This window comes from Sceloporus occidentalis, unplaced genomic scaffold (genome assembly GCF_023333645.1).
Source record: "Sceloporus occidentalis isolate IW3139 unplaced genomic scaffold, rSceOcc1.0.p SCAF_2, whole genome shotgun sequence".
In the NCBI taxonomy this organism is placed as follows: Eukaryota; Metazoa; Chordata; class Lepidosauria; order Squamata; family Phrynosomatidae; genus Sceloporus; species Sceloporus occidentalis.
This window is the reverse complement of record NW_028316982.1, coordinates 248,571,866-248,596,189: the sequence shown is the minus strand read 5'-3', so window position 1 is coordinate 248,596,189 and position 24,324 is coordinate 248,571,866. Positions and strand designations below refer to the sequence as shown.

Below are 24,324 nucleotides of genomic sequence, written 5' to 3'. Positions count from 1 at the left end.
CGAACAGACAGGCCAAAATAAAGCTGCTTCAGGTAACTTTGGAGGTATGCTGTTTAAATGCTGCATGCATCCTAAGAGCTGCGCCAAAACCATCCTCGAGTCCTAAGGACTAGAGCGCAGCTTTGGCACAGCTTCTGGCCTCTTTAAATGTGTGTGTCATTTAAACAGCATACCTACAAAGTGACCTGAAACAGTTTTATTTTGGCCTGTCTGTACGGGCCCTAAGTCTTTGCCATCTTAATTTTGTGGCCACATTGCTGTTTTCTAATCAGTGTTCTTGTTTTGTTTGTTTGTTTGCACTGCTTACAGGGCATCTGATCCAGTAAAGAAAGCTATTGCTTGGACAAGAAAAACTGAGCGAGAATTTCCAGCTATTTGCCAGCGGCTTGAACTTGGGAAAGACTGGGATTCTGCCACTAAAAAAATATTGGGTATTGATGTAACTGAGGCTGTGACCTCCCCTCTCTACTCTAATGTTTAATATCAAGTTTTGACTAGTGAGAACCTGGCACCATTATCTGTTTCCATATACAGTGCTACCTCGGGTTACGAAATTAATTCGTTCCGCGGCGCCGTTCGTAACCCGATAAATTTCGCAACCCGAAAAGGCGCTGGAAAGCCGCTAGCCGCCCGCTAGCCGCGCTTTCAGATTTGAATTTCGCGCCGAAAAAAATTTCGTAACCCAAAAAAATCTTCGTAACCCGGAACAGTTTTTTCCTATCTAACTTTTTCGTACCCCGGAAATTTCGTAACGCGAGCAATTCGTATCCCGGGGTACCACTGTACATAGTCACAAATGTGCAAATTTTCACTGATTTAATTTTTCCCCTTCATATCTATATATTTTCATATCGCTTTGATAATTGTAACAGTTACTAAAATATTATTATGATTGTTTTAATGGCTTTATTATTTAAACATTCAATTAAGTTAGCTGCCTTGAGTGTTGTTTTTAAGTGGGAAATGTAATAAAAGGCAATAAACAAATAAAAATATTCCAGATTCTAGGCAGGAATAAAAAAATGTATGAACCAGTATAGTCTAGAAATAGTCTGAATGGTAGTATCTCTTGATTCTCTCAACAAGAAATACAGCAGTATCATTCATCTCCAGTAAATATTCAACCTAATAACCTTGGTCTCTTTTGACATGCTAATGAACCTGGCTAATTTTCTTTTTGCTTATGGGCTGTGTGGTTTTTGAAAATACACATTTCTGCCCAAACATCTGATTCAATAAAAGTGTCTCAATATACTCTTGCTTCTTGTTCTTAATGCCTTTCCATCCTTTTAACATTAACATTGAGGCATAAATCCAGTTTTACTCTTATAGTGTGCCTTCAAGTCTTTTCTGACTTATGGTGAATCTAAGGCAAACGTATAACAGGATTTTCTTGGCAAGATTTGTTCAGAGGGGTTTGCCTTTGAGCGTTGGACTATGACTGGAGGCTGAGCGAGTGTAACTTGCCCAAAGCCATCCTCTGGGTTTCCATGGCTCATTCGAACCCTGGTCTCCATTTGTAGTCCAGTGCTCAAACCACAACACCACACTGGCTTGACATTAACTGTATCTCTCTTAGCAACACTGAGATTAAGGCAGTGCAAGGCTGTGAGTTTGGCTACCTCTCTCCTGGTCCATAAATAAAGTATCATTTAACCTGGACATAAATGTATCTTAACTACCATAAACCTTTTTATAAAAAGCGAATACTGAACTGGAACAAACAATTAAATAATCATTTTAATGGGAGATTGTGGTTTATGGCAAAAGCATAATGCAATCTAATGTAAATTGTGTGTCAGCACATGCACTAGCAGTCTGAGAATGGGCAAGACCAGTCTTGTCAAATTGAGGGGTTCAAATTTTAATCTAATCTCGCAAAATCTCTTTTTTTTTTTTTTTTTTTTTTTGCAGAAAGTCTAGGGTTCAAAAAACACTGCAGAAATAATCCAGTTTGAGACCACTTTAACTGCCCTGGTTCTCAGTGCTAAGGAATCCTCGCCATTGTAGTTTATTGAGGCATCTGGGCTCTCTGAAGTTTATCACACGGGAGGAATTTCTCTTAATTTCGAATGAAAAGAAAGTGGGGCCAGAACGCATTCATGTGAATTTGCTAGTTCAACGAATTTACGTGAATGCGAATTGCGTTCGAACTGACTTCCTATTGCCTGAAAATAGCTTGCCATTGGTGGTAGTCTATCACGCAATAATGTTAAACCCCATGATTGCGTTCGGATTGCCATTGGATTATACTTCCAATTTCCCTTGTCTGATAAACTCCTCTGACAGAGAAGGCTAACTGTCTCACCAAACTATCGTTCACAGAATTCCCTAGTATTGAGCCAGGGCAGTTAAAGCGGTCTCAAACTGGATTATTTCTGCAGTGTGTTTTGGACCTGGATTTCTTTGCGGATTTGATTATTTGTGGATTTGCATGGTATGTTCTGTCTAGCAGTCGCTAGGTTTTTTAGCATGACTAAAAAAGTGTTGAGTTTTTCCACCTTCACAGGGATCTTGGACCTCTAACTTCAGCAAATGTGGAAGGCCATCTATATCTTTCTTGGGTGTATTCCCTTAAAATGGGGTGTTTCTGGTGCAAAAGCATTCATCTTTGTGTGGTTTTGAATTGTGAATGTAACAGAAAACAGCTGTCCCATCACATTCTTGCATACACACAACAGTCCACATTTCCCACACATGCATATACGGTGGACCCTTGTTATACGCTGGTGTTTGGTTCGTAGATCCCCTGTGTATAACAAAATCCGTGGGTGCTCAAGTCTCAAATATAATGACATAGCAAAATGGTGTTCCTTATAAAAAATGGAAAATCAAGGTTTCATGTTTGAAATTTACTTTTTTTTGAATATTTTCAAACCATGGATGCTTGAATCCATGTATAAAAAATCCGTGTATAAGAAGAGCCAACTGTACAACTTCCCTTATTCACCGACAGGTAAAAACACACATACCTCCCACCCACTTACACACACCACCCTAGTTTTTCAAATACAGCTTTACTGCCATTAATGAAGTAGATGTGGTCCTTGACATTGTTTCTTTAACAGAAAATATGATAGAAATCAAATATATAGCCGTGTTACTCTGTAGAATCGGTATATAGAGAGCTCTTGTAACAGCTTTGAGACTAACTTGAACCAAATGCATCTGAGGAGGTAGACATAAGCCTAAGAAAGCTCATGCTGCCAACTTCTTTTCAGTTACTTTCAAAGGTGCTGCAAGATCTCTCTACAGACAAAAAATATATCAGAGGCAGAAAATAGCTTGGAAAGAACAGGAATAGGTTCTTACACCACACACAAAAAAGAGCAGGCAGTGGATGGAAACTACAAGAAAAGAGATTCCACCTCAACATTAGTAAGAATTTCCTGACAGTAAGAGCTATGTGGGGTATGTTACCTTGGAGTTGAATCATAGAATCCTTGAGTAGGAAGAGACCGCAAGAGCCATCCAGTCCCAACCCCTTGCCATGCAGGAACTCACAATCAAAGTATCCCCGACAGATAGCCATCCAACTTGTTTAAAGACCTCCAAGGAAGGAGACTCCACTACACTCTGAAGAAGGAGTTTGTTCCACTGTCGAACAGCCCTTACTGTCAGGAAGTTCCTCCTAATGTTGAGGTGGAATCTCTTTCCCTGTAGTTTTCATCCATTGCTTTTTGTGGGGGTTTCAGGCTATATGACCATGTTCTAGAAGAGTTTATTCCTGACGTTTTGCCTGCATCTGTGGCTGGCATCTTCAGAGAACTTTGACTTCACCTTGCATCCACTGTTCCGGGTCCTAGTCCTAGTCTCAGGAGCATCGGAAAACAAGCTTGTTGCATCCTCAGTATGACACCCCTTCAAATGGTTAAACAGGGCTCTCATAGCACCTCTTAACCGTCTCTTTTCTAGGCTAAACATACCCAGTTCCCTAAGCATAATGGAGTCTCCTTATCTGGAGGTTTTTAAACACATGGCCATCTGTGGAGAGTGCTTTGCGTCTTCCTGTTTGGACTGGATGGCCCTTGGGGTCCAGTGTTGCCAATTTCGCGACTTTCACGCGAAAATGGGGACTTTTCAGAGCTTTTCGTGTGATTTTGGCGCCTGGCTCTGTTTCAGTGCCTTTTCTGCGACTTTGGCCCATTTCAGCTCCAGACTGCTGCAGAGCCACCAACCCTTTGGAGTGTAACAGTTTTCAGCCAAGAGGGCTGGAGAAAAAACTCTCTCTCTCTCTCTCTAATGACTCCCTCTGAGAGCCAGGAGGGAGCAAGCCCCTCAACCAACCCCAACTGTTTGGAGGAATAGTTCAGCCAATCAGAGAGAGGACAGGCATTCTCAGGCTCCAGGGGAAAGCAAAGTGGCTGCAGTGCTGGAGAGAGAGAGGCAGGGAGTGAGGGATCTGGGCTGGCTTAATCCCAATTGCCTTGGATTTCCAAGTAAGAAATAAGTTTTAAGGCACACAAAGGCAAAACTTGATCATGGTATCATGGCTTGATGTTGTGGACTTCTGTGTGTGCCTGAGAGTGACATTTGAATTTCTGAATTCCTGAGCTTGGGCAGAGTGCCCCAAGCCTACCTCTCAGGGTCGTTGTTGTACTGTGAGGTGGACCATTTGGGTTGTGTGATGTGAATGTGATGTCCCTGAGTGTGTGTGTGCGTGCGTGTGTTAGTGATTAAATATGCCTCTGAGCATGGGCAGAGCACCTGGTAAGTTGGCATCCCTGCCCTGTCTTCCCAGAATTTTGTTTTGTGACTCTCTTTTTCGTTCTCTTTTCCATTGCCATCCATACTGCAGAAATAATCCAGTTTGGCACTGCTTCTAACTGCAAGGCTCCCTGCGATGATGGGATTCTGGGCAGAACAAACCACCAAGCCCAGAATTTCATGCATGGAGCCCTGGCTGCCGGTAAAAGCAGTGTCTCAACATGTCACAACAAACTACAATTCCCAGGATTCCCTGGTTTGACAAGGGAATTGCCTGCACGCTTCCAGATCACAGCCCCAGAGAATGAGTCTACAGGATATCAGTGTTGCCAATTTAAGTCCAGTTCTTCAGCTGCATTTGGATTTAATAATGATAATAATGGTGATGATGATAGAGAGATCTTGTAGCACCTTTGAGTCTCACTGAAAGAAAAGTTGGCAGCATGAGCTTTCCTAGACTTAAGCGTATTTCCTCAGATGCATGGGAATTGTAGTTCATTGTGGCACCAGAGCTCTTTCTCACAAAACTACAATTCCCAGGGTTCCCTAGCACTGAGCCAGGGCAGTTAAAGCGGTCTCAAACTGGATTATTTCTGCAGTATGGATTGGAACTTGAGCATTTTTAATAACGAAGGTCCAAAACACTGCAGAAATAATCCAGTTGGTGACCGCTTTAACTCTCCTGGCTCAGTGCTAGGGAATCCTGGGAATTGTAGTTTGTTGTGGCACCAGAGCTCTTTTTGATAAAGAAGGCTCAATGTCTCACAAAACTACACTTCCCAGGGTTCCCTAGCACTGAGCCAGGGCAGTTAAAGCAGTCTCAAACTGGATTATTTCTGCAGCGTGTCTTGTACCCAACTCAGGCTGCATGTTCACTCCAGACTCCAGAGACAACCCAGTTTCATACCGTTTTTACTGCCATGGCCCAGTGCTATGAAATCCTGGGAATTGTAGTTTGTTGTCACACCAGAGTTTGCTGAGAGAGAAGGTTAAATGTCTCCGAAAACTAGAATTCCCAGGATTCCCTAGCACTGAGCCATGGCAATTAAAAGGGTGTCAAACTGGATTTATTTCTGCAGTGCAGTTGCAGCCGAACACATTTCTATTTGGCACAAAGCTTCCTGAACCCCCTTCATGTCAAAATAAATATCTTAAAAGGACTGAAAGATTCTTTGGCCTGTTACAGACTGCCAAAATAAAGCTGCTTCAGGTCTCTTTGGAGGTATGCTATTTAAATGATGCATGGGTCCTAAGAGTCCGGAGGTCGCACTAAAGCCACACTCCATTCCTAAGCACTGTAGTGCAGCTTTGGTGCAGCTTCCGGATTTTTAGGATGCACGCATCATTTAAACAGCATACCTCCAAAGAGACCCGAAGCAGCTTTATTTTGGCAGTCTGTAACAGGCCTTTGTTTGGTTCAATGGTGATTTTGAGAGTTGAAATAAGTTACAATTGTTTTTATTCAATTATGTTTACGTTTATTTGCAAAACATCCACCATTTTAACATTATGGGAATTTTCCGGGAATTGTGGCTGAATATTCCGTGTGATCTGGGGGGATTCAGCGGGTTTTGGACAAACATTTCCGGGAATTATCTTCCAGGCTTGTTGGCAACACTGTTGGGGTCTCTTCCAGTTCTATGGTCTTTCAGTAAACGTTTTGTTCAATACTAACAATATGCACACAACCAGCGCTGATTTATCTCAGAAACACTCCGTTCTGCTCTGAGGGTTTATGGATGGCAGACCCAAATTGTTCCCTCAGTAGCAACAATATGTACATTTCTATACCACTTACCTGTTTTAATTGTTTATGACATTTTGTTATAGTATAGTTGGGGGTGGGGGGAGAGAATTAATAGAATTTATTTTAATGTATTGTATTTTATGCTGTACTGTATCTTATATTGTAAGCCGCCTCGATCCTGCGAGAGAGGTGGCATATAAATAAAATAAAATAAAATAAAATTATTTTGTAAGCCGCCTTGATCCTTCAGGAGGAGGATCCTGGATCAGGAGAAGACATTACTGTTGGTTGCTGCTATTATTATTATTATTATTTATCAGTGAACTAGCACTCCCTAAGCGGTTTACAATGTGTAACCCAATTGCCCCCAACAAGCTGGGTACTCATTTTAACGACCTACGAAAGGATGCAAGGCTCAATGGGCCTTAGAAGGATCAAAGTCACAACCTTGTGGCTGCAGTACTAGCGTTCAACCACTGCACCACCAAGGCTCCCTTAACTTCCCTCAAACCGGAAGTTTCAAGGAGCTCGTCCTCTAAGCGTCTGCCGCCCACTTCCGGCTTGCAGCTCAGCCCCATCAAACTCCCCGTCGCTCTCTGATTGGTTCATTCCAAAGTCTCCATCCTATTGGGCGTCTCCTTGGATTGGCAGGCGCTGATTGGCGGCGTAGTCTTTATAGCCCGTGAAGGGGGCGGGGCCGAACGGATGTCGCAGCCCGCTAATAAACATCTTTACCGTTTGCAACTAGGGACACAAAATGGCGGCGGCCATGAGCGGCTCTGAGGAGGAAGAAGTGGCAGCGAAGGAGAAGCCCTTGGAGGCGGAGGAGGGAGCGGCGGGAGGCGGCGGTGGCAGCGAGGACGAGGAGGACGTCTACGAGGTGGAGAAGATCCTGGACGTGAAGACCGAAGACGTGAGTCTGGAGGGGGCTTTGATGGGTATGGATGCATCCACACTGGAGAAATAACCCGGTTTGGAACCGCTTTAACTCTTTGTCTCACTCTTTGCTATGGAATTCTGGGAGTTGGAGTTTGTTGTGGGGCCCAGAGCGGAGCTCCGCTCCGCTCTGGGCCCACAACAAACTCCAACTCCCAGAATTCCATATCCTTGAGCCAGACAGAGTTAAAGCGGTTCCAAACCGGATTATTTCTCCAGTGTGGATGCATCCAAACCCTTCAAAGCCTTTTTCTCCTCATATATTTACACTTGGTAAAGTTGTCTGTATCACTATTAAGTTCTCCATCCACAGCATCATTATTTATCATCCCCTCTAAAAACAATCCTCCCATTGAAAAACCACGTTTGTTTTTGCCTCGTCAGGGTAAAATCCTATACAAAGTGCGGTGGAAAGGCTACCCGCCTGATGACGACACCTGGGAACCAGAAGAGCATCTGGAAGACTGCCGAGAAGTACTTCTGGAGTTTCAGAAGAAAATAGTGGATGCTAAGCCTAAACCTGTTAAAAAAGAGATACAGGTATGTTTGAATTCAGTGCCTATGATCAATTTTGAAGTTAGTTTCTATGCTATTCTTTGTTCTAGAGGTTACTAGACTCTTAACAGTAGTCACTGTTGCAGACTGTGTTCCCTGCCTCTCCCCACAATTTTTGATGGAGTTCTTTATAGTAGGCAAATAGCTGATTATGAAGTCTAATCAAGCTACCATAATTGGTTTTTGTCATGAAAAATGCAGTTAGTAACTTTACATATAATCTGCTACCTATTGCTATTCTGTTGTTGAGACAATTCACTTTATTTAGGTGAATTATAAAAACTCTGTTCTAGAGTAGTTTTCTAATTACTGAGGTTCTTTCTAGATATCAGAGCATTATAAAACTTAACTTAAAGATGGTAACCTATTGTGTGTTCGGTTTTCCGAGATCTTTCAACAGTGCCCAGCTCTATATTTTACTAAAAATTAATTTCACTAATGCGCAAATTAGCTAAACTGTGCTAAATTGCTAAGCATTAATCCCTTGAAAATTCTGCTGGTATATATTTTTGTGTGTCTGTCTGTGAATCTTCAGATAGAATAATATTTATTTATTTAGGTATTTATATCCCGCCCTTCAGCCCTAATGGCTCTCAGGGCGGCTTACAATATTATTTTTAATCAGACAGTTCCCTGCCCTCAGGCTTACAATCTAAAAGACACGAAACAAAAGGAGAAGGGAATGATGGAGGGAAAGGGGATGAGGTCCAGTGGATCTTCTCTCCCTCTGAGGCCTGGACCAAGGCAGATGAATTGGAGGGAGGGCTCTTCCTTCTTCCAGGCTAGTCCTGATGGAGCTGGACCTGCCTGGTGAACTCCCTCTCAGGTCAATATCTTACCACCACAATATAAGCAATCTTCAGTTTTCACATTAGGGGTGGGAATCATGTGCCCCTCCCCCAATTTCCCTCTGTTTTTAATTAACAGGTAAGTTAATGGTTTTATTTTTGGTGCTTTATAGGTTTTTTTAAAGATGTCATGGTAATGGCTGTCTTGAAATAACATTACTACTGTTTCTTTATCACTCTTCTCACTTGTTTTGATGTTGATTGTCTTAATTGGTTTTTATTACACTTTATATCCTAGCATAAGAAAATAAATAATGCATTTTGGAAAGCTGATTGTAAATTCTTTAAATTTTAAAAAATTATTTACTTTTATTTAAAAAAATTTTAAAATGAAGTCATTCTGAACCGGTTAAGCATGTTTAACAGTTTTGAGGAATTGACAGTTTCAGACTAAATAACGATGCAACTAATTCTGTACAGGTTTGAGTGGGTGGAATTTGAACTCTTGTTCCTTGAATGCCAACCATCCAAGTCTAACGGCAAGCACTTTGAAACAGAGATTGTTGTCAAACGTTAGCTTTTGTTCCATGGCTGGTTACAGAAAATAAGTTTGAAAACCATGAGAGGAATACATAAACAAAATGCTTAATACAGTAATGCAAGGTAACAAGCAAACAAGTGCAACTATGGCCCGAAACAGATGGGCCAAATGACGTGGTTTCCCGCTGCATTCAGGGCATAGCCTTTAGATGACTCATGCCCCAAACACAACAGGAAACCATGCCAACATTGTGTCTCCCGAGAACCAGGCCAAAAAGGAGTGGAGAAATCCACTCCTTTTTGGCGGCCTGGTTCAAGACTGTGGTGGTGGCCCAGATCGAGGCTGGACATGTGCAGTCACTGCAGCCCCAGTGCAAATAGCGCCAGTGTGGCTCTGGCGTGGTTTTTTCCAGCCCATCTGTTTTGGGTCTCTGTTAGGTTTAAAATGCTAATGTTCCTGTAGTCTTCTTTTAATCCAGATTTAAATATTCAATTTAAACACTAGATCATTTAAGCAGTCCCTTTTTTTTTTCTTTCTTTCTCTAGAAGCTGCCTTTAAATCATGATCTTTTTGAAGCAGATTCTGAAGCAGAAAGTGACTGGCAAAGTGATTCAAAAGGAGATCAATCTCCAAAGAAGAAAAAGAAAAAACATAAAGAGAAGGAGGACAAAAGCCAGGATGAGATGCAAAAGAAAAAATCTAAATCAGCAAAAGGAAAAGATAGACCTGGACTGGAATGTGAAAATTCCTGTGATAGTTTGGCTTCGGATTCAAAACCGAAAAAAAGGACTTCAGAATCAAGGGAAGATGTGAAAGAGTCCAAAAAGCAGAGGAGGGAGGATGTAAAAGAAACCACTAAAAAGAAAGCAGAAGTCAAAGAAGGGAAGAAAAAATTAAAAGAGGAGTCTAAGAATAAAAGTATGCCAAAAGGAAAACACAGTCCTCATTTAGATCTGGAATCCAGCCCATTGGAGGACTCTTTTTCTCAAGCTGCTGATATTGATGATTTAGACTCAGACAGCAGTGCTGAAAAACATAACACGTGTCCTGAAAAAGAAGAATTAGAAGAGGAAAGGACGCCTTGGGTTTCAGTTCAGCAACCAGACAGTTCATCAAGCACAGATGATAGCTGTGAAGCAAAAGTTAAGAGAAAAAAGAAGAAACACAAAAAATCTGAAGAGCGTGAAGATAGTAGAAAAGTTGACAAGTATCTGGAAAAGAAAAGCACACATAGAAAGCATAAGGTTCCAGAGAAAGCAAAAGCTGCTGCTGAGCCGGACAGTAAGAGACCAACAACACCTACCCCTGTGCAAAAAAGTTTGAAAATATCCCCCGATGAGAGAGGGCGAAAATCAACTGATTCCACCGGGGAAGTAAGCAATAATGCAAAACTGAAAAGCAAAGAGGCTAAATTGGGACAGTCCTATGCCAAGGATGTGCTTCAAAAGTCAACTGTTGCTGAAGGCAAAGATAAAACTACAAATTGGAGAGTTGGTGAGGAGAAAATGAAAGAGAGGCCTACTCTGCAATCCGTAGCAGAGAGCCTGTTTGAAAAATTTAAACTAGATTCTGACTACAGTAGAGGAGGAACCATTGGCAGCAAGAAGAATCTTTCTAAAAGTGATCTGAGTGCTGAGGATGTCTCCAGAGAAAGAAACACATTGTCTAAGGTAATTTACATGACATAAAGCAGGGGTAGGCAACTTGTGGCCCGTGGGCCGGATGCGGCCCGGCGAGGCCTTGGGACCGGCCCCAGCCCGGTCCTGCCGCCGGGGCCTTTGGCGTCTCGCGCGAGGGGCATGGTGGGGCAATTGTCTATAGAAGCCTCAGAAACATGCATTTATCTTAACATTTTTTTAAAAATCAGCAAATTTTTTCACGTGACCTCCATTTTTTATTTAAAAAGTGCCCTCCATTTGAAAATTTTGTCCTTCATTTGTCCCGGTTTATTTATTTATTTAATTTTTAAAAAATTATTTATTTATTTATTTATTTATTTGGCTTCGGCCCCCCAGTTGTCTGAGGGACAGCAACCCGGCCCCCGGATCAAAAGGGTTGCCTACCCCTGACATAAAGTTTCAGTATCTTATCCTGTTGTCTGTTCTAGATATCTCTTCTCCTCTACTTTGGATGTGAGGGCAATCTGGCTGCGACATCTGTCACCCCATTCTCCTCTGCTTGACCCTTTGGTGTTTTTTGTTTTGTGAGGTATTTTTGGCTCAGTACATCTTCATGTGACTTACTTTGTTCTCCTCCTGAGTTTTAGGAGCAAACATAAAAATTAATATCAACGACCTGTATGTTGTGAAATTGAAGGCTTTCATGGCTGGCATCCACAGTTTTTTGTGGGTTTTTCAGGCTATGTGGCCATGTTCTAGAAGAGTTTATTCCTGACATTTTCATTCTCTGAAGGTGCCAGCCACAGATGCTGGCGAAACATCAGGAATAAACTCTTATAGAACATGGCCACATAGCCTGAAAAACCCACAAAAATGACCCGTATGTTCTTGGTATGTCAATAGCAGGGCAGAGTAAGCAAGAGTAGCCTCAGGATCATGGAGGTAAAGTTTAAAATTCTCCATCTCCCCCCCCCCCCCCCTTTTCACAGTTCTGACAAAATTATTTTTCTGAAGCTTCTGTTTGCAAATTAGGGGAAATCCAATAAACAATAATAATAAATCAAACTTTCATTTGTATCCCGCTTTACTGTAACTGGACAATCAAAGCCGCTCACAACATATTAAAATCCACATTTACAACATTGTGTCCCAAATTCCCCCCCTTAAAACGGGATTAAAACATATTACAATTAAAATATCTATTAAAACAGAATTAAAAAGAAAGAAAATATATGCAGTATGATGAGGACAGAGCGGTGGGCTAATACATGATGTGGGGGGCAGTCATTCTGTGGCCGGGCACTTTTATTCATGAAAGGCCTTCCAGAAGAGATCCATCTTGACAGCTTTTTTAAAGCTGTCTAAGCTGGCAATTTGACAGATCTTGTCCGGCAGACCGTTCCATAGTTTGGGAGCAATTGCAGAGAAGGCCCTCTGGGAGGTAGCAGTTAGTCTGGTTTTTAAAGGCTGCAATAGATTCCTCCCAGAGGACCTGAGGGTGCAGGGCGGTTTATATGGGAGCAGGCGATCCCTGAAATAGGTTGGGCCCAAGCCATGTAGGGCTTTAAAGGTTATAACCAACACCTTGTACTGTGCCCAGAAACTAATGGACAGCCAGTGAAGAGATTTTAGAACGGGTGTTATTCAGTCACTCCTAGTTTTTCCGGCGACTAGCCTGGCTGCTATATTTTGCACTAGTTGAAGTTTCCAGACTAGGCACAAGGGTAGCCCCATGTAGAGCGCATTACAGAAATCAAGTCGTGAAGTTACCAGTGAATGTACAACATTTGCTAGTTCCTTTTCTTCCAGGAAAGGGTGCAGCTGGCATATCAGCCGGAGCTGATAACAGTTGCTCCTGATTGTTGCATTCACCTGATTTCTCATGTGAAGCGACGGATCTAGGAGCACCCCCAGACTGCGAACACAGTCCTTTGTGGAGAGCGTGACCCCATCTAGTTGCCCAAACTTCCCCATAGCTGCTGCTGACAGAAGAAAGTGATGTATATTACTTAAATGTTTGAGATGTGTGCATTTTCTGCTTTGCTTTGTCTCAGTCTTTGGATAGATGTATACATTGCTTATTAACAAGAGGCTGAGGCTACATCTGCACTGCAGAAATAATCTGGTTTAACACCACTTTAATTGCCATAGCTCAATGCTGTGGAATTTTGGGAACTGTAGTTTGTTGTGGCACTGGAGTTCTGCTGCTGCAACCATCTACAATTCCCAGAATTCAATAGCATTGAGCCAAGGCAGTTAACATGGTGTCAAACCAGATTATTTCTCTAGTGTGGATGCAGCTTGAAAATCCCATCTGTTGCTTTTCTGCTGCAAAGCAATAGGAGAGGAATAATTTGCAGAAGAGAAGGGGAGAGTAAAAAAGAAGGCTGCAGTTGCACTGCAAAAATAATCCAGTTTGACACCACTTTAACTATCATGGCTCAATACTATGGAACTCTTTTGTGAAACATTTAACCTTCTCTGTCAGAGAGCGCCACAAACTACAATTCCCAGAATTTATTTATTTATTTTATTTTTATCCTCCTTTTCTTCCAAGTTGGGACCCAAGGCGGACCCAAGAATTCATAGCATTGAGCCATGGTGATTAAAGTGGAGTCAAACTAGATTATTTATGTCGTGTGGATGCAGCTGAGGTTGCCTGTCTCTTTTTCTTTCTGCACGTTCTCATTTCCAGTTTATCAAATGAATGTTTTTTTCATTAAGTTGAAAAGAGGATGATATTACAGGAGAAAAGTTGAGGCCATAGGAGGGGTCAGTATGCTGCCAAATTAAAATTTAGTTTATCGTTAAAGAATACTGTTTTCAGTTTCAGAGGATGAACGGCAAACAATTCAGTCACGATAACAGTATAAATCTATTTAATAATAATAATAATAATAAATTTTATTTATACCCCGCCTTTCCAAAAAAATGATCAAGGCGGCTTACAAATGTTAAAAACAGTTACAATAGCATTTACAATACAAATTAAATTACAATATAAAAGTTAAAACATTACTACAAAGAATAGGAACAGGAGTCAAAAAATACACATATCAGTGTATCAATTACAAAAATTGATTTTAAAATAATGGATTTTAGTGTTATAACAGAATGCTATTCCCATGTCATATAGTTCAGAACACTGTTTTTATATTTAAACTGTTTTTTCCCAGGAAAAAGAAATTAAAAAAGGTGAAGGAAAAGAGAAACTTCAGAAAAGACTTGAATCTGAAAAGGAAGAAAAGGTCAAAAAAGAACAGAAGGGATTCAAAAGTAAGCATGAAATTCTTAAGGTTATAAAAGCATTTAAATTAAAGGAAAAAAATCTATCTGGTTTGTGTATTGCAACCATGTTGATTTCATCCACATTTTGTTCAAGTCAGGTGGGTTGGAATCAGATCTGGGCTCATGCAAGGTTAGCATATTGGGAGTTCTCTTCCTCTTCTTCCTAGCGGCAGTCTTTCAGCCACAAATGATGCCTGTTAGGGAACTCTTTTAATGAGAAAAAAACTTGAGGGAGAATGGGTGTGCATATTACTAAATTAATAGCAATGATGCTGTAAATGATTAAGGAGACCTAGACTTTATTTATATTAAGAGCATTCAGCACAGTTCTTGTTTTGACAAGATGTAAGAAGATGTCTCTATCTGCCTGTTTATAAAGGTTAGGAACAGGTTCTGTTTAACATGGGACTCATCTTCAATAAATTGCTTCTGCTAAGAATACATTTCAGGTTATCCATGAGCAATACTGCTGTGACTCCAGATTGTGCATTTTTCTCATAAAAATCAGAAACACTCTTACACACACACACACACACACACACACGGCTGTCACATACAGATATTTGAGCCAAATTTCCAAATGGAAGAAAGTGGACTACACAGACCATGTTCTCAAATAAAATGTTTAGGCAAATGGTGTTATATTTCTGCTTTGACAAATACATGGATCTAATTTTTTTTGCAAGCAGGAAATAACATTATCAATGGCTACTAGTCATCATGAGAGTCAGTGTGGTGTGGTGGTTTGAGCATTGGAAGAACAACTCTGAAGATTAGGGCTCATGGAAATCCATTGGATGACCCAAGTAACACTCTTTCAGTCTCAGAGGAAGGCAAAGGCAAACCCCATCTGAAAAAAAATTGCTAAGAAAATCTTGTGACAGGGTCTCCACAAGTCAGAAATGACATGAACAACAGCACAGTTAGTCATGATGGCTATATGTTGCCCTCAGTGTCAGAGATAATTTGCTTCTCATTACCTGTTACTGGGAAACAATAATGGGTGGGTGCTGTTGCACTCACATTTTATCTATTAGCGGCTTCCCATGGGCATTTTGATTTTCTACTGTTAGAACATCTGGCACTAGATAGACCTTTTATCTGATGTAGACAGGCCTTTTATCTGACACAGTAGCACTGTCCTGTTCTTATGGGTGCTGATTCTCTAGCTTCCTCCAGTTGTTTTTAAAGAATTCCATAAGCTTTTTGAACTCTACAAATGCAGGTGTGTCTACTATCATTGAACAAAAATGAAAACTGCCAAAATGTCTTGATTGTGAAAAATAGCATTTCAAAGAGTGTATTAAGTCTTCTAGAATGTAAATGAAAAGTAGTGTATGCTTTTTGATGAAACAGTTTGTATAATTTTCTTACATTAAGTATTATGTTAGGTAACAATATACAGTTCATAATAATCCTGTTAACTGTTCTAGGTTTAAAAGAGATCAAGAGTGCATTTGATGTATTTAGCATCTCTTCAGAAGAAAAAAGTGAATACTTGGACAATAGAAAAAAAGAAGAGGCAGGACATGACTACAGATCCATAGATGAATTCAGAGCAAAAGACCGACAGTTATATAGCAGGAGCACAAGAGATGAGACAGATACCTGGGCTTATATTGCAGCAGAAGGTGACCGTGATGTGACTGAGGAGACTTCGGGTAAGTTGAAAGTGTGGCATTAAAGACAAAAGGCTAGTTGAGTTTGATCTCTTTGCTGAAAGCAGGGGCCAGCCCACACACTTGTAGCCCATTCTTTTCCAGAACAAAACAGATGTTGTTGGCTTTTCTGCACCACATTTGCTATTGAGGCCATTCTGGAACCTTGAAAAAAAATCTGTAATTGATAGATGTAAAATATACAACTTAAGCCAGGCAACCTAGTATCCTAGAGATTCTACTTGCTTTTGTTACTATTATTTGCTTAATGAAAAAGTGGTGTTGGCAGGTCTGCAATTATAAGTTTTCTCATTATGGGACTGTCTGCAAAGCAACATAAATTTGAAATCTTATTGTGATTCCTGATTTGTTTTACTTTTCGGTTCTATCGGTTCTATTGTAGTCTAATTACACCAGTGCCCCATCTGCACCAACTCCTAGTTTATTTCTGTTCAGAAGTACAAAATTTGATGCGAGGTTTGTTGTTATTGTTAACTGCTGTCAAGTTGATTTTGATTTAGGATGACCCTATGAATAAGAGATCTTCAAGTCACCCTATCATCATCAACCCTGTCCAGGTTGTGCAGAGTCAGAACTGTGGCTTCTTTAATTGAGTCTATCCATCTGAAATGTGGTCTTCCTCTTTTCCTACTGCCTTCTACTTAAGGTGATAGTGTCACCTTAGGGGATCACCATAATTTGGAAACAATCTGGAAGGCACACATCAACAACAGAATTCAGAGACATAGCCATGTTAGTCTGGAATATCAGTATGCAAAGGGATCTTGTACCTTTGAAACTGTGTAGAAGAGGTTGTAGCATAAGCTTTCATAAATTTGGTCTACTTCCTCAGATGTAGTGATGTTATATTATCTTGTATATTACTATAACTTGGTAACTTGGTTTTTAAACTATATGGTTAGCTGCCTTGTTCGCTGTATGGAAGAACAGTGGGATATAAATCAAAGAAATAAAATATTTCAGGAATGATCCTTATATCTTCATTTTTGTTTCACAGTACATAAACTGTTTTCTCTTTATCCATAAATTATCTTAATATTTCATTTATATACTGCCTTTCCTACAGATTCCACTGATGGCTTACAAAGAAAAAATTACAGTTAAACAAAAACAGCTAACTGCCAGAGTATGAAAGAGCTGTATAAAAAGTGCCAGTGGAATTATAAACAAAATGCCAGGCAACACAGAGAGCAGTCCTTCATGAATCTATAGCATCCTTTGTGTATAGAATCTGCCATGAGTGCTTATGTTGATTTATGTGTGTTTTATTTTGCTGGGGCTGATGTATACAAGGGCCTGTTGGGTGTCAAGTGGTACAGTAGGGGCTAATGTGTTTAATACATGTGCTAGAGCTGCTGAGCTAGCTGCTGGGAAGACCTTGTGGAATGTGGGGGAGACATTTTACTGTTGCTTGGCTTTATCTATAGGTAGAGGTTTGAAGATGCTCAGGTGGGAGATGGGAAAAACGGTTAGATATTATTATGGTAGGAATAAGTATGCGCCCCAAATATAAGGGGTGGAGTTAATTAATGTGAATGCATTTAATATGCGGTGGTGGGCATGGAATGTTAGATCTGACCTTGATGGCTTCTGTTTCTGATGTCTGCAATAAAAATATTTTGTTTTCACTTCACCAAGACTGATTGATTGTGCAGTGGGATAAGAGTTCATTGGTCTTGACGGTATCCTGGTCCTAAATCCTGAAAGGCTCTAAAAGAGCAAAGCAACCTTTTGAATTGACCCTGGAAATGAAATGGGATTCAGTGCAGTTGGTACCTTGGAGTAATGTGATCATAATGCCTAGTCCCCGTACAGTTGTATTTTAGACCAGTAGTAGCTTAAAACGTTGACTGCAAAAGTAGGCTATGTATAATGCATTACAGTAGTCTAATGTGGAAATGTCTCTCCAGGTAGAATTACAGCTTGCACAACAACCTAAACTAGTAGAAGGTGTTCCATACCTTGAAATGATTAGTGAACATTTCCAGGGTGGAGCTCCAATGCAGGGTGAAGACCACTAGCATAAAGCTAAGAAGGTTGAACCACCCACAAACAGGGCCTCTGTTAGTTTAGTTTGGGCTTGATTCCTCATCCAGTTTATTGATCTATTTGTTAGCTGTATTCCACAACAAATTGTTTTTCTGTTTGCCTTGGAGTAGGGAGCAGTGGGGTGTATACAATGTGTGCAAAGAGGATTTATTTAGTGATGGCTATATTATTATTTTTCTCTCTTTCCTATAATTTGAAACGTGGTAGATGCGAAGCAACAAACTGTGAGCTTGGGCATGGACATGCAGTTAGAGTGGCTGTCACTGGAAGACTTTCAGAAGCATCTTGATGGAGAAGATGAGAATCACTTGCCTGTTGAAGTAATATCCTCTAGTGAGTACTAGCTTGATAGATGGAGCATCTTCATACCTTCAGTTTTGAAATCTATTTACTCCAATTCTAGCTTATTTTATTCTAGCTCAGCTGCGGGATGCTGTTAAAAATGGACACTATGCTACAGTAAAGAATGCACTTAATTCAAATGAAGAGTATAATCTTGAACAGGAGGTATGTTTTTTTGGAACATATAGTTTAATATTCTTTGGCAAAATATTACAACAAGAATATAACAATTTGAGGGGTTTAGATAAGTAAAGCAGTGATATACAAATATTCAAAAGTCCTTTTAAAGCAAACATACAGCATCAGTGTTTAGATGTGGTACACTCTAAAGATTTGAACGCTGTCCTTGTAACATAATCCTATGCACAGGTACATAGAAGTAATTCCATTCCATTCAGAGAGGCTTGCTTTGTACATCTGTTTAATACTGAGCCCTGTAATGTTTAATTGAATTACAAGCATTTGATTAACTAAAAAGGTGTCCTGATTATTTTGCTGATATGCTTTTTATTTAATTTTAATAGAAGTGTTTGAAAACTATAAATAGTAGACCTCATCTTAAAAGAGACATTTTGCTTTTTCACAAGACGGAATGCTTCTTCTGAAATAGTGGATATGTATGTTGTATTGGGCATTTTAAGGATGCTTTTTCCTACAAAATCGTTTTATTTATATGCACAGTAACACTGCAATATGGCAAAGTTAACCGTGCAATCTTATATATGTCCAGTTGGAAGTAAGCCCTGTTTTGTTTAGTGGAACCTAGTTCCAGGTAAACATATATAAGACTTCAGTGTATAACATGTGCTTAATCAACTGGGGCGGGGTACAGACCACCAGAAAGAGGCACCAGGGAGGAGCCTCTCTTTGCCACACAGCAGCACCGCAACAACCAAATTGTGTGACACTGCAGCACAGCAAGAAAGGAGCAGCTCCCTTTTGCTGTGCAGCTGCGCTGCAGCAAACCTGCAAAGACGCTCCGATGGCATCGCAGCTGCGCAGCGTTATTTGGACGTTGCGCAGCTGCGACGTCATAGCTGTGCGCACCATGTGGGTGGTGCTGCGCAGCTGCGAAGCCCTCGTTACGTGCGAGGGTTGCCAGGCGTGTGGGCGCTCTGCCCACCAGGCAATCCTCACATGTAACGAGGGTGCCGCAAAAGCCCATCTGTTGAGGGCCTAAGGTTTTTTTAGCTGTGCAGCAGGTCTTACCATGAACATTGTCTCAATTGAGATGTATTAGCAGTGGAAATAGCATTTACGTTTCTGTACCGCTTCATAGTGAACTAAGCACTCTCAAAGCAGTTTACAATCTGTAAGCCAATTACGCCCAAAAAGCTGAGTAATCATTTTACTGACCTATGAATGGATGGAAGGCTGAGTCAACCTTGGAGCCCTGGGATCAAACTCACAACATTGTGGCTGCAGTACCAGCATTTAACCACTGTACCACCAGGGCTCCTGTATATTGGAGATAGCATTAATATTGGATATATTGGAGGTAGCATTAATATCCTCAGATTGTTACTGTAATTGCTAAAGTAAGTTAGAATAATTGCTTGACTTTTGTGAGCACATTTCACATTTAATGTGCTCTACACTTCTCTTAGTTGAAATGTGTAAATACATATTAAACTGTTTAAACACGGGGGCACAAATACGGAGTGGTCTGCATCTTTTCATTAATTATTCAGTAACTGATATTATCCCCCTTGTTGCCAGCTATTTGGAATGTTCCCAGAATTGCTAAGATCTGAATGAGGTCTGACAATACCATTAGGGTCTCCAGGCTCCTCCTTCTTCAGCTGGGCTGTCCCCTCTTATGCTAAACCAGCCTGTGAAAAGTATTCCAGGAGAGAAATGGGAGCAGACAATGACAATGCCAGGCATCTGCTCCAGCTTGAGTAATTTTGTTTCATACTCAAGTGTTCAGCTTTCAACACGTCCATGTTCATTAGACATATTAAATAGAAGCACTGAAAATAACACAGATTATTTTCATACTAGTATTAGAATAATATTACCATACCACATTCCATTATTTTATTTTATTTTATTTATTTTGGAGTATTTATCTCCTGCTCTTCAGCCACAAAGACTCATAGAACGGCTTACAATTTTTTTTTAATTAGACAGTTTCCTGCCTTCAGGATTGCAATCTAAATTTCCCTTCAAAATTAATTCATTGAAGAATAGGAAATTATTTCACTTTTTGCTACAGTTTATGCACAATTATGTATACAAAATTTATATATTTGTAAGTGGATATCTGACCATGTGGCTTTGCAAATTATCCTTTGCTAAACTAGATGTCATCTGTTCCTCAGTGATCTGAGTTGTACCTTGGGTAGCTGTTGTAATTGAAAATCAAACATTAATAAACCGCTGTTGCAGGATTCTAGCGGAATGACTCTTGTGATGCTCGCTGCTGCAGGAGGTCATGATGATATTCTTCGACTTCTCATCAGGAAAGGGGCTAAAGTTAATTGCAGGCAAAAAAATGGAACAACTGCTTTGATACATGCAGCTGAAAAGGTTGGTTTCTTTTCTTTTTGCTTCTCTTTTTGCTTTTCTTTACTCAGGGACCCCCACCCCCAAACTCTTGTATCCAGAACAGAGATTTCAAAGAAGCATAGCTGGGAATATGTTCAGCTGCTTAAGTCACTGTGTCTTCCAGACTTCAGGATCAACCAAATTTCATCTTGGAGTTATTGGAGAAACTTGACTACTATGGCTTATATCACATCTGACACATTGTGGTAAAAAAATTAAACTAATTTCTCCAAGTGGTGCAAAGAAGGAATCCTAATAAAGTGGGTTTTCTTCATCGTGGTCTCTGCGAATCACACAAATGGGTTATTTCTGCGCATGCGCAGCAAACTTGGAAACTTCTAGAATCTCTCGGCAGAAAGTCATGTAACTTTCTGCAGTCTCTTTGCAACTCTTTGGCGGTAGCCCCGCCCATCCCGTATATAAGGCCCCTGGTGGTCCGCCCCTCTTCAGTTCCTTCATTCCGCCGCATTAGCAGCTCGAGGAACTTGCTGTTGTTCAGTACTGAATCTCTGACCAAAGCCCTTAAAACGGACATTTGACCAAACGGAATGGACTTCGACCTCTCTTTGCTTGCCAATTTCAACCTTGTCTGACTCTCACGGATTGACCCGGACTGGTAACGTTCTCAGCGCTATGGCTTCTTTCAAGCAATGCGCTAATTGCGGGGTTAAAATACCCATGTCGGATGGGCATGACGAATGCGTCCTATGCTTGGGGGAAGGCCACATCCCCGGTTCCTGCAGGCATTGTAAGGCCATGACGGCCCAAGCCCTGAAGAATAGAGACCAGAAGCTGAAAGCGTCTCTATATGAAAAGGCCTTTCACCCCGCTCTAACCGAGGCCCAGCCGGAGACTTCGGAGGCATCTAAATCGAAGCCGGATAAGGCTTCAAAAAGGCCTCATGGAGAAAAACAAAAGTCCTCCAAGGCATCCAAAGATGGTCTCGAACCAAGGAAGGCTAGATCAGTGTCCCTGCCGCCTAAGACCAGGCGCAGGGGCCCCCCGAGTACTGACTCGGTGCCTCCACCGGATTCACGACCTGTACCAACTCCAATTCCAGAGTCTGCTTCGTCTTCGGCTCCACCTCTCGAGCCCAGAGTTCTGATCTCATCACACCTCTCTGTTCAGGATACAGACTTGGAAATAGTCAATCTTGGCGAGTCGTCCGAATCCGAAGGAGAAATTCCTGACTCGGATGTTCAACTATCACCGCAGAGGCAGAAGCGCTCCCGGTCACCATCCCGTTCTAGACGGGATAGAACCTCACCATCCCGCTCTAGACGGGACAGAGCCTCACCATCCCGTCCCAGACGAGATAGACTTCCAACCCTACAGAGAGACAGAGCCACTCTGGGAACAGAAGCTGACGAAGCCCTGGATAGGGATCGTCGCTCCAGCCCCCCTATGGAGGACTACCAGCCGGACAGGTCATTATTTGACACCTAACCGGACTTGATCTATGACTACCACACCGGCCAATACCTGTTACCGGTAGACGCAGACCACCTCCGCCGCAACGTCCCCGGTCCTACAAGAGTGAGGCCTCACTCTCCTCAACACCGTGACACGGTAGAGACAGTTACACGTCGCTCCGTTACGAGGGACCCGTCACCGTTGAGCCACAGGGACAGCAGATCCCCTTCCGCTTCCCGCTCTCATTCAGTTTCTCCGTCTGTCCAGCTATATGCAGAACAATCCCTAGCCTTTGGGGAACCGGATGCCCCCTCACCAACGGACGATGTCCGCTCCTTTTCTGATAAGGTAATCAGAATGGCAGATGCTCTCAAACTCGAGGTGGCTCACCCTGAAGATGATGCCCTCGATCCGGTGGAACGCCGGATTCACGGCTGTGCTCCTGCTCCACCATCCCTGGCCTTTCTTCCATCCCTGGAAAAAATCGCCAAGAGGTCATGGGATACACCGGCATCCATCTCCTCCACTTCGAGGAAAATAGCGAACCTCTACAGGGTCACACCTTCAGGACCGTCTTGGCTGTTTAACCATCCAAAGCCAAATTCGGCCATTGTGGAGGGCTCACAAACCTCCTTTGCGACTCGTCCCTCCTCATCCCCCATGGACAAGGAGAGTAGGAAAATCGATGGCCTGGCGAAGAAGTTTTATGCCTCCGCTGCATTGGACATAAAAACTGCCAACTATGCAGCGTGCATGGGGGCATATGTTCAACTCCTTATGGAGAAAATGGACCCTATCATCAGTGAGCTCCCTGATGATAAGAAGAGGATTATGTCCGCCATCAGGAATGAGGTCCACTCTGTGGGAGGTCAGCAGATAATATCAGCTAGACACTCAACTGATTGCTCTTCCAAAATTCTCTCCGGATCGGTAGCTCTTCGCCGATATGCCTGGCTCCGCTTCTCGGATTTGACCCCCCAGGCCAAAGCGGCCATAGAAGACATGCCATTTGATAACTCCGGCCTGTTTAATAAAGAGACAGATGAGAAATTAAGTTTTCGTTACAGAATGAAAACAGCTGCCAAGAAACATGGCATGTCAGCCTCCCTCTCCAGACCGACCAAACAACGGTACAGTGGCCAACGAAACTGGTTCCACCACGGCCAGCAACGCTTCCACCATCCTGAAAGGCAGTTCCAGCTCCAAGATTCTTCACGCCAGGGCGGGCGCTCCAGGTCTCCCTCCCAACAAGACCGTTGCCAACCGCCCCAGAACCGCTATCAATCAGGTTATAAGAAGAAAGATGCTAGGGGCAAAAAGAGATTCTGAAGCCCCCTAGCGCACTTCGTCATCTCCCAGTCAGACGGCTTACAGCCCTTTTATAACACCTGGGCATCCATCTCAACAGACTCCTGGGTCCTAAACATAGTTCGAAGGGGTTATGCCCTGGAGTTTTCTGAGCTCCCCACCACCGGAGCTATCATTACCACCGTCCCCTCGGACACCCTTCTCGACGAAGTGCGCTCCCTCTTGGACAAAGGTGCTATCGAGCCTGTACAACCTTCCCAGGCCCAATACTGCTTTTTTTTCTAAATACTTTATTGTCCCTAAAAAACCTGAGGGCCTTAGACCGATTTTGGACTTGTGTGCCCTGAATGCGTTCATAGCTTATAGACACTTCAGGATGATAACTCTTGCTTCTATTCTGCCACTCTTGCAGAAGGACGCCTGGTTCGCCACGCTGGACCTGAAGGACGCCTATTTTCACATTGCGATACGGAACGACCATCGCAGATTCCTCGCCTTCACCGTTGGACCAGATTTCTTTCAATACAAGGTCCTTCCATTCGGCCTGTCTTCAGCTCCAAGGGTCTTCACGAAGTGTATGGCTCCTGTCATAGCTTACCTTCGCCAGCAAGGAATCGTAGTCTTCCCCTACCTAGACGACTGGCTGTTCACGGCACCATCCAGAGAGGCCCTTCAGCTCCAGATGGACTTTGCTCAAGACCTTCTGGCATCTTTGGGACTTCGTGTCAACCTCGAAAAGTCTCATTTAACTCCGTCCAGACAGATCAATTTTATAGGCACACTACTGGACTCAGAATCAGCC

At 42.0% G+C, this 24,324-nt stretch overlaps 2 protein-coding genes across 10 annotated transcripts in view; both read left to right on the top strand.

Annotated features, from left to right (window-relative positions):
* The window catches only part of PARP4 (poly(ADP-ribose) polymerase family member 4), a 64,784-nt gene extending 63,530 nt beyond the window's left edge, over positions 1-1,254 (top strand). For all 4 annotated transcript variants that reach the window (XM_089512663.1, XM_089512662.1, XM_089512661.1 and 1 more), the window contains one exon: positions 310-1,254. In XM_089512663.1, the coding sequence (XP_089368789.1) occupies positions 310-481 (172 nt within the window). In that variant the 3' untranslated portion in view covers positions 482-1,254. The remainder of the gene's footprint in view (positions 1-309) is intronic.
* Positions 1,255-7,056: 5,802 nt separating this feature from the next.
* Positions 7,057-24,324, top strand: part of LOC149319958 (M-phase phosphoprotein 8-like) — a 31,103-nt gene continuing 13,835 nt past the window's right edge. Inside the window, exons 1-8 of one of the 6 annotated variants that reach the window (XR_016280260.1) lie at positions 7,057-7,367; positions 7,775-7,930; positions 9,820-10,944; positions 14,070-14,169; positions 15,615-15,842; positions 18,117-18,242; positions 18,313-18,416; positions 20,643-20,783. Coding sequence is in view for 3 of the 6 variants with exons in the window: in XM_089512655.1 (XP_089368781.1) it covers positions 7,212-7,367; positions 7,775-7,930; positions 9,820-10,944; positions 14,070-14,169; positions 15,615-15,842; positions 18,117-18,242; positions 18,313-18,416; positions 20,643-20,783 (2,136 nt within the window). In the remaining 3 variants the exon portion in view is untranslated. The remainder of the gene's footprint in view (positions 7,368-7,774; positions 7,931-9,819; positions 10,945-14,069; positions 14,170-15,614; positions 15,843-18,116; positions 18,243-18,312; positions 18,417-20,642; positions 20,784-24,324) is intronic. The other 5 variants (XM_089512655.1, XR_016280261.1, XR_016280262.1 and 2 more) reach the window with 5 other exon arrangements.